Genomic DNA, 10,830 nt, shown 5'->3' with positions numbered 1-10,830 from the left:
CGGGCGCGAACCCACTACTGAGCGGCACGGGGGCTTTGACCTGCTCCGTTTCCGGCCTGGGCCGGTTCACCCCTCCTTAGGCGACCTGGTGGTCCCGGGCTCCCCCAGGAGCTCGATATCGATACCGAACTTAGTGCGGACACCCGATCGACATAGTCCACTGCAGCTCAGAACTCCTGATCTCAAACGATCCGCCAGCCTGTTCCTGATATATGTGAATGACATGTCATCGGCCTGCGACTGCAAGCTGTTCCTGTTCGCAGATGACTCGGCCCTGCTAGTCTCGGACAGGGACAGGCTGCAGGTTGAGAAAACTCTCAGCTCCGAACTCAACAAGATCTGCATCTGGCTCTCTGACAACAAACTTTCATTACACCTGGGTAAAACTGAATCCATCCTCTTTGGGTCCAGTCCTAACCTTAGCAAGGCAGAGAGTTTCACGATCAAAGTGGGTGATGATGTCATCAAAAGAAAGGATGAAATTACCTACCTGGGCTCCATCTTGGAGGCAAACCTCTCTGGTAACAAAAACGCCGAAAAAGTGATCAAAAATGTCAACCAAACAACACGCTATTTGTGGAGGATTGATCGCCTAGTCAGTAAGAATACTCTGAAGATTCTTGCAGGGGCCCTCATTCAAGGTCATTATGATTATGCATGCACTTCATGGTATCACAACACCTCCAAGGCCTTAAAAACAAGGCTCCAAACATCCCAAAACAAACTTGTAAGGCTACTTCTTGGCCTCAATCACAGAACCCATCTAACCCCTGCTCATTTTGCTAGGATTGGATGGCTTAGGGTTGAGGACAGAGTACAGCAACTTGCTATGGGCCTGGTCTTCAAGATACACCACAACATTGGGATCCCCCTGTATTTGTCAAAATACTTCCAAAATGTTAATGCAGTCCATGATCATAACACCAGAGGCAGCTCCACGGATCATGTTCAACCCAGATTTGGCTCAACTAAGGGTATGAACTTGTTCTCATGCTATTCAACAAAAATGTGGAATGCCCTACCAAAAGGAGTAAAGGAGTGTAAAACCCTACTCACTTTCAAAACTGCCCTAAAGATACACCTTCAGGAGGCTGCAATTCGAAAATGGCCCCTGTCTAAGTCTTAACCTACCCCCCCCCCCCCCCTCCCCCCCCCCCCCCCCCCTCCTTCATTTTCCTCTTTTGTATATATATATATATATATATATATTTTTCTCTCGTCATACCAGTAACCTGAAAGCTGATTGTATGACATTCTGTATAGTAGCGTGTATATCTGCCTGCCTCTTATATTTCATCATGATTTGTGTGCATGGGGTTCTCATCTTAAACAAGCTTAGTGCTTAATGAGGGTTTCCAGTTTAGTAGACCTTGTATTGTGAATTTGTACTTCCATGTACTGTTATGTACTGTCATGTACTATTCTCATGTCTTTCTAAATAAACTACATCAATCAATCAATCAAGCCTCAGCCTCCCAGTAGCTTGGATTACAGGCGCACGCTACTGCACCCGGCGAGAAACCAAGGAACTTCCAGGATTCTTTGTCGTTCTTCCGTGAGACACTCACTATGGGAAACAGCGCCATCTGGCGACGCAACAGAGCTACACAATGTGCTCCCGGGGCCCATTTATTGGGCAAGAGGGCATGTCACGTCACCGGTTGTCCCTTCCCCTTTCCGGAAGAAAATATAATGCCCGGTCGTGACGTGGTATTTCCTATGGACCCTATTGGATGCACTGCTAGGCTACACGCTTATAAAAACTGAAAACAACTTAAAAACTACTCTCTTCCATTTCCAGTCTTCACGAGAGAAACCAGCTCTAACCCTAAAAGCGGAGATTAGGATCAATCGCCCACGGGTTTTCTCTCTCTTCGGAAAACATCTTTACAGCTTATTTTCTACCTCGTGGCGAGTTGGCTAACTAGCCACCTTTAGCTGCTAACTAGCTACCTTAGCCGCTAACTTAGCTGCTAACTAGCCTCTTTAGCTGCTAGACTACAGCCACAGCTTCCGCTAGCACCTCGTTTCTTTAGGCTAACTCCCCGTATAGAGCTGTTAGCCTAGCTTACGACCGCCTCTCACGATGGCCAACGCTAGCAGCGTCTCCTCCTACGATGGCCCCCTACCATCACGGCGATGTGGACTCACAGACTGCTCGGCCCTGATCGCCGGAGACAGCAGCAGCGGTGAGTCGCCCGCCTTCACCGGCCCCTTGTGACTGATTGACTCTAGGTTCATGATATTTTGAGTAATGTTTAACTCTAGTTTGATTTATTGAAGTGGAAAAATGTACAAGGAATGACTTGTTGGCACAAACTATGCGAACATTTCGCTTGGAGTTATGTTGGGCTCCCTTTGATTTGTTATTCCTGGACTGGAGTTGTCACATGTTCTAGTTTGTTCCAAATGACCCCAAACCAATGTAAAATTAATGACAAGCTTCGCTAGTATAACTTAAAGAACTTTGGTAGGAGAGTGCTCTTAAGTTTAAGTGACGGACATGATTAATTTTCAAATATCCCATATATTTTCTGTTCTCTAGTACTATTGGACACAAACAACCAAGCAATATGTAACTTAGACAATGGTAATGAATTCCTCATTGTACAACGGCTTTTCCTACAGTGGAGATTTTAGTGTAGTAGCTTTATTTCCCTGCATATGATGTATTCTCACGATGGTCTTCCAAGCCCACAAAGCTTTGACGATACTGCCAAATGGCAACACTGATGCGGCTTATTCTGTTTAAGGACATGCATGATCAATATAAAAAATCAATTGGCCTGAAATTGCTCATGTGTCATTCCACAGACCGAGAGGGCTTACCAGAAGCAGCCCACAATTTTCCAGAACAAGAAGCGTGTTCTGGCCACAGAAGGTGGCAAGGAGTCCAAGGAAAAGCTCCCTCGCTACCATAAGAATGTTGGGCTTGGCTTCAAGACCCCAAGAGAGGTAATATCAAGTTATCAAATAAAATAATGGCAATATTGAATGAGCAGATTGTGTTAGATTATAGCTTTTTGTAGTAGTTCAAACCTGCAAATGATGTTTATCTCACGATGGTCTTCCTAGCCTGTCGGGCACTGACGACACTGCCTATTGGCATAGCTGATGCAGTTAATTTTTAACTTGTATCCTGAATTTACTGTTATAAATGTATAAAGGGCTAAAGGAAAGTATCTTCTTGTATTCTCTCTAGGCTATTGAAGGCACTTACATTGACAAGAAATGCCCCTTCACCGGAAATGTCTCCATCCGTGGCCGTATCCTCTCTGGTGACTCACCAATGTGCCATGAGCACAAGTTCAGCATTTACTGTCACTGTCAAGGGTCTTCAAATGATATTTCTCACGATGGTCTTCCAAGCCATTTTGGTTCTGACGACAACTGCCTATAGGCAACACTGATGTAGACCTGCTTAAAGAGACATTGATCCACATTGGATTAGTACATTCTCTGAATAATTGACTGTTTTTGGTTAATGTCTGCATGGCTTTAGCATCTGCAGTTGTATTAACATTCTCTTTCCCTGTCTTATCTGTTAGGTTTGGTGACCAAAATGAAGATGCAGAGGACCATTATCCGACGTGATTACCTGCACTACATTCGCAAATACAACCGCTTTGAGAAGAGGCACAAGAATTTGTCTGTCCACCTGTCACCTGCCTTCAGGTACAAGGCACCTCCTACACTAGCCTTATTAAAAGTTCCTGCAATAAATTAACCTGGGAACGATGTGAGCTTGTTTCCAGAAGTGGAGAACTTGAGGCGTATCTTTATTTTATTTAATTGATAGATTGGAATGGAATTTGACTGTCAAAGTCCTGTTAGTTCAAGATGACAATCTAATTATTTTGGGTCAATTAGACGATAATGTTCAGATTTACATTCATGTTATGAGGTGGTTGCAGATGGTTATTGGGGACAGCCAGCCAAGTTTATATAACTTGCCTCACGTAACTGCTTTTCCAGCAACTGGGATTTGAGTGTAGAAGCTTTGTTTTGCTGCAGATGATGTATTTCTCACGATGGTCTTCCAAGTCTACAAGACTATGACGACACTGCCTAATGGCAATACTGATGCAACTTGTTCTCCACATGCACAAGCAATTAAGATTAAATTGCCATATGGAAGTTCCAATATTGTGTTGTCTGCTTCTCCCACCACAGAGACGTCACAGTTGGAGACATCGTAATCGTCGGAGAGTGCCGCCCCCTCAGCAAGACGGTGCGATTCAAAGTGTTGAAAGTAACAAAGGCAGCTGGAGCCAAGAAGCAATTCCAAAAGTTCTAAGATGGCTGTTTTTGGCTGACTTTTGTCAAAAATTAAAATGTTATGTTAATTGTGTAGTCCATGATGAGTCTGTCTCTGACTCAAATGTGTTTGACATACTCTGAAAGCTCAGCGGCATATAAACCAAATATGCCATTTGGCTCTTGTCACAGTTTTACACCCAACATTATCAACACAAATATTTATTTTTTGATTGAATACCAACAGATTGCAAAGCGGTACAATTACACAAGTAATGTTGAAAGGATGACACAACATCCTTAGTGGTTCTAAATCTTCATTGCCCCAAATTACAGCAATTGCAGAATCACTTTCCTAGTGTACAGTTCTAGTCTAGAAAGGGCTGTCAATAAATCTAGATCTACTGCTATCTCGTCAGGTGCAACCAATTTGTATCACTGATTAGGCTTAAAGAAGTTTGCTTTACAACTGTAAGGTGATATTATCATTCAAATAAGGGGTCCAATGTGTTCTGTGGCTGGAGATAATGCTAAGACTTGACTTTTTCTTTAGGCGTTAAATATATACTGAGTTGGAAAAGGAGGTTGCACTTAAATGGGATTCTCAGTGGAGTCGCATGTGGTAAATATACTCATGGGCAGGGTTAATGCACAGCTGGGAGTTAACCCAATGATTTAAGAATCAATCACTTTTCTTATCCCATAGTATTAATATGGACTTTTCCCTCAATTGATAACCCTAAAATGAAGAGATTATTATGACAACCAATAATGGGAGAAATGTATTGCATGCATAATATTACCGTGATGATCCCTGGGTTAACTTACCACCCTGAAAATCTGAGATTTGTATCCTGTTATAAATTGTTGCTCTGCAAAGAAAATTACAGCATTGCCATACAAGATCTATAATTGGATTTATTAATGGTACTTTATGGCAGTGGTTCTAAACTTCTACATTTCAAGGACCTCAAACTGAATAGTTCCATTTGTACAATCAGTTACAGACCTGTGTCAGGGTCCATTTGGAACACTTCCACCACCAACGAACTCGGAGGATCCCTGGAGCCGATTTTGAGAACTGCTCTGACGATTTCAATTCAACCTTTATTTAATTATCGGAAAACACTGCGGGCTGAGACCCTCTTTTCCAGTGGTGCCAAGATTATTTAAAATAAATAAAATAACAGCTGCAATTTAGATTGAACGAAGTTGATACATCCAACTGAAAGTAACCATGGGGATCAAGAGAGGTGTACTTAAGGCAAACCCTGTAGGTGTTCCAGGCTGCGGGGCACAAAACTTGAAAGCAGACTTGCACAATCTCAATCATCGAACAGTCCTGAGAGAGTGTATTATATATAGGCACTAGTTTTCCACTGCAAAAGATAATTTTAAATAAGGGGGTAAACTCCTAATTAAAACTATAAATAAAAATACAAAAACATGCTGATCTCTCCCCTAGCCGCAAGAAAGTTGCCGAAATGTTAAAAATAAAAAGACAGACAGCTTGCAATGGACCCATGGTTTAGGGAAGTGATAAATATAAAGTAGCCTTTGTTATTTTTTGTAACAAATGTTGTATGTTGTATGTTCTAATAGGAGGCGATGTAGAACACAATCTCACATGTTTATAAGACTATTACATTACAAATAGGTACTGTACGTATAACGCTGAACAGGGAACACCCAAATACATCTGTTGTTAATTGATGCATGAGTGTTAGTTGAGTTCATCCTCCTTTTACAGTAGACCATGTTTTCAGTATTGATATTCTAATCTAAAGAGAGTGAGACGCCTCGTTCTGAGGCTAATGTTTTCAGCGGAAAAACAATTCTACTCAATCAACGTTCAATGAATTAAGTGTCAATCAGGACTGAGTGAATTAGTGAAAACAGCTTTGTATTACAGGGGGCATAAAAAACTGGGTCTCGCTGTATTGCTCAGGCTGCACTACAGTGTCTATTCACGGGCGCGAACCCACTACTGAGCGGCACGGGGGCTTTGACCTGCTCCGTTTCCGACCTGGGCCGGTTCACCCCTCCTTAGGCGACCTGGTGGTCCCGGGCTCCCCCAGGAGCTCCATATCGATACCGAACTTAGTGCGGACACCCGATCGACATAGTCCACTGCAGCTCAGAACTCCTGAGCTCAAACGATCCGCCAGCTTCAGCCTCCCAGTAGCTTGGATTACAGGCGCACGCCACTGCACCCGGCGAGAACCATATAAACTTCCAGGGCTTTTAACTTTGAGAGAAATTACGTCATTGGTAATACTGCACTCTTTACCACCATCTAGCGGTGGAAAAGGGAAAATCAGTCCACATGTTCCAGTCCAAAGTTTATAGATGAGTTTCCTGTTTGTAAACATGAGAGGATGATGCGCGCGCAGTGGAGGGTTGAGCAGTAGAGGGCGCTATTACCCGCAGCAGCTCTAGTCAAATGTACACTCATAAAAGAAATGGTCTTCACCAGGTTTAATGAAAGTAGATTAAATGATGCAGTTTGTAATATCTTCTTTACTCAATAAAAATGATTTGTCGGAAGTTGGATCTGTTTGTATATAATAGCAGCATTATGCCTATTATGCCTAAAATAGCAGCATTATGCCTATCTAAATCCCGAAAAAACAACAGAGTGAATGGCGCTTCTGGTTCGTTCTACCACCCGCATGCGCAGATTGCGCACTCTGCTCTGTGATGACGTCGCGCGGAAACCCATCTATAGCTGAGTATTTTCTGTATAGAATGTCCAATGGTCCAAAGCAGAGAACAGTGCCTCAATTAGCCGCTTTCTAGTAGGCCATGGAAGCAGGATCTATTAAAAACAAAAAAAGCTTCATTCGCAATTTCTTTGTTAAAATCTCAATGTGTGTAATATACAATAGTAGAACATTTAAATTCAAAATATACACAAGGTGATGCGATATTAACAATAGTTTAGTAGATTTTTAGAGCAACCATATACATCAAATACATTTGTTTATATTTGGAGCACTGGTTCAAATGCTGCTGTACATAATATAGCATTCTAGTACTGGAGAAGGGCCAATGCTGAAATGAGGCAGTGTCTCACCGTGTGGCTACCAGCAGAGGGCGGCAAATAACAATTATACCTTGAACCCGACAGAACTTTTGTGGCTCTTGAGCAGAATATAATAGCAAGTTATTCTCAACATAAAACCAAAAAGATACATTTCCTACATGATTCTTTTCTCCTAGTAAAATTCACATTAAGCCTACATTAAAAAAGCTTTTCGTTTTCTATCGTAATAGTATTAATAGACCAGAAAATAAATAACCGTCTTCAATAAATCACTGAAAACGTCCCCTGACTTTTGTAATACTTGTTTATTTTATTTGTGTAAATGAATGTTGATTAATCTGGCATTGCATTTACTTTTGCTCCATCTCCATCCATTACTGGTGGTGGTTTGGTTATGCTAAACAGAGTCTGAGATTCAGACAAAAACACTAATAACTTCTAACTACTAACAAGAATTGATGTCAGTATGAACTGTGTACAAAAGTATGCATCTGTTGAGTCATGTGCATGTGTCTCTCTATTTCCAATAGAGAGACACTTTCTGATGGGTCGGTGTCACCAACAATGCTGAGGGAGCTTCTTTACTCAGTGTCTGAGTGAATGTGGGGCTGTGGGCCTCAGTGTCTGAGTGAATGTGGGGCTGTGGGCCTCAGTGTCTGAGTGAATGTGGGCCTCAGTGTCTGAGTGAATGTGGGGCTGTGGGCCTCAGTGTCTGAGTGAATGTGGACCTCAGTGTCTGAGTAAATGTGGGGGCCATATGGTGGTCATGTGAAGGGGTGAAAGTGGTTTATTTGTGAACCCAAACTTTTCTATGTGGGCTCATCACATGACAACTTTCTACCTGGCATTCCTATTTCGGGCATGACATTATCATTATTATTGTTTTGCGTTTATAGCTCTATATTCTGATAGCAATAGATAGATGCTGTTACTGCAATAGCAAACATCCCAACAACCCTGCACCCTTGCTTCAGTATTTAACCACAACAATGTGTCAGCTGGGGAACATTACAAATATTCACACTCTACTGGGGCTTTCCCATAAAGCTCCAGCTCCCCACAGCCTTCTATGAGACTGTGGTGAAGAAGGAGGGTGTTCTGTGGAGAACAGACCATCTCACCAGCAGACACCCCAGGGAGCGAAAGAGAGCACAGCTGGACACCCGATCCCACAAGAGTGCATGCTCCCAGAGAGTGTTTGTCTGGACGCAGAGGGTTGACCCCTCACAAGGCCTCAGTATACAACAGGAATCTGTCACACAGAGTAATGAATCACTGCTGTTGTGAAAACTTGTTTGGTTTGTGCTCATCTTTAACACTTGAGGTAATACGTCATGTGAGGTAATGACAACCAGAAGTGGGTCCTTTGCTAAGATATAGTGTTGACTTGGTGAAATTATACATTACACAGAATTTGGTAACCAAATAAGTTTTTATTGATCCCCACAATCTATCTATCACTGTCAAAGATTTAGATTCTGGTATATTATGTTTTTGTGTTAGTGTTGATTAAATAGAGGCAGAGAGCTTCAATAACCACGTCTAGCAAATTAAAACTATGGTATTATTGTTTGTCTGTTCTTTAATTTGTAAGCATGTTTATTTAAAGGAGACAAAGGGCAAATTTTTAATGATCCTGTAGATGATTTACAATATTTATTGTGTACTTTTCTTGTGTTTCAGTGGTACAAATTACTTGATTGTTGCCTATTGCCTTTGGGCTTCCACATGACAAAGTGAATCAAAGCTTTAAATCTAATGTAATTATACCCAATGAGTGAGAATACATAATTTATCTATTGCATCTGTAGCAGAATCTTTGGTGTTAAGAATCTTTGGTGTACCAGTGGTTCCCAACCTTTTCTGGATCAGGGCCCACTTAAAAATCTCAAAAGTGTTAAGTGGTCAGATGGGTGGGCTACATGGGTGGGCTGCATGCATGAAATGGTTGGACTGCATGCATTTTCAGAGCACCTTTATTTTAATGATCAATCAAGTGATTGTGTTCTGGCTTGGATCAATGGAACTGTAGTACACTAATTAGTTCCTAGTTTAAGTTTTGGTACCACAATATTTTTATTTATTTATAACAATCGTAGTGTTTTGCCAATTATTTGGGGGCCCACTTGCAATATCCTCACGGCCAACAGGTTGAATCGCTGTGTATACAGTTTGTTTCCAACCTCTGGTCTTATTAGAGAATCAAACCGTTTCCCTAATTGTGGATATAGTTGATAGACAGTACAGGGACAGTCAATTTCAACCCAACTCTTTACTCTCCCCATCCCCCCACCCCACACGCAAAAAAAAACATTTTTCTGAAACTACCATGAAGTGTAATTGCTAAAAAAAAGTTTTTAAGTAACTCATATAAAAGTGTTTCCCCATCTACCAGTTTTCGTACACTATATCTTGTATGTCAACACCAGTAATAGGAGTTTTGAGCTTTTCATCTGAATTGTCACCACATTCTTGGATTCTGGAAATATCCTTTTAATAGCTCATTGCTGAGAGAGGGTGGAGGTCTCTTCGCTGGCATAGGAATGCCAGTAGGCCCTCAACTCTTTGAACTGGCTCATTTTCCTACCCATAAATTGACTGCGTGTCACTTGACATTCCGGTTGCTTTGCCCAACATGTTTACCCAGTGTCACGAAGCATGCTTGCAGGCGTGCTTACTTGTGTATCTAATGGCAGAGATGTTAGCTTAGAAGGTTAACCCAGCAAAGGCAATGACTGCTATCAAAACAAAGACCTTATGGTAGCCCAGCAGGAGTTTCTGGTGATGGTCCTGTGCAAGGCCCCTGTTCAGGACTGTTTGGAGACTGTCAACAACACAAAAAAAAAAAAAAGTTTTCTAGCAGGGACAGGGGCCACAATGGAAATAGGCCTGATGAGCTGAACAGATGGGAGCAGTGTTATCTAGTTGAGTCTAGGCTGGGCTAGATACAACCCCCCCCCCCCCCCCTCCTTTGTATGAACAAGATGCTTCAGGTTTCGGGCTGGGATAGCAATATAAAACTATCCCCCTGCATTAAAGTATATCATTTTGGGAATTTTGATGCAGACTTTGTGTGAAGTTGCTGTCGGGTGGAAACCTTGTATGTGGGGTGGCCATAGCTGAATGAGTAGAGAGGCCACCTGGGAAACAGAAGGTCCCTGGTTTGATTCCCAGGCCCGCCTATGTATCGAAGTGTCCATGAGCAAGACACGCATCCTAATTCCTCCCCCATAGCGCTTAATTATTTCCACCTGAGCAGCTATCAGCTAGCCTGGTAAACCCCCCTCCATCCGGAAATCTCATTTGCATTTGAAGGCTGTGAAACAAAATGTGTGTCGCAAGCTTCTTCCATTTGACGGAGCCAGGTTAGCTATCAGCTGGGTGAAGCTGAAACCGAATTACCCCCACAGGATTAATATTATTAATCATACAATGTAATGTAGACTACATTACATTGTTTGTATGTCCAAAACTGTTACTTTTCAGAACATAGAAAAAAAGAACCTATGTTCCAGTGGATCCAATTA

At 42.1% G+C, this 10,830-nt stretch overlaps 1 protein-coding gene across 1 annotated transcript; it reads left to right on the top strand.

Moving 5' to 3' along the window:
* Nucleotides 1-2,086: 2,086 nt before the first annotated feature.
* LOC308099456 (small ribosomal subunit protein uS17-like) lies at nucleotides 2,087-4,353 on the top strand (the record flags this gene model as incomplete). Its single annotated transcript, XM_080448201.1, has 5 exons — nucleotides 2,087-2,217; nucleotides 2,793-2,955; nucleotides 3,203-3,278; nucleotides 3,549-3,675; nucleotides 4,174-4,353. 5 exons carry the CDS (start codon nucleotides 2,087-2,089, stop codon nucleotides 4,295-4,297), a joined length of 621 nt encoding a protein of 206 aa, XP_080304327.1. The 3' UTR covers nucleotides 4,298-4,353.
* Between the last annotated feature and the right edge of the window lie 6,477 nt (nucleotides 4,354-10,830).

Source organism: Gymnoscopelus braueri (assembly GCF_963280865.1).
Source record: "Gymnoscopelus braueri genome assembly, chromosome: 13".
Taxonomy (NCBI): domain Eukaryota; kingdom Metazoa; phylum Chordata; class Actinopteri; order Myctophiformes; family Myctophidae; genus Gymnoscopelus; species Gymnoscopelus braueri.
Note: the sequence above shows the minus strand (reverse complement) of the source record. Positions and strands in the feature narration are given on the sequence as shown.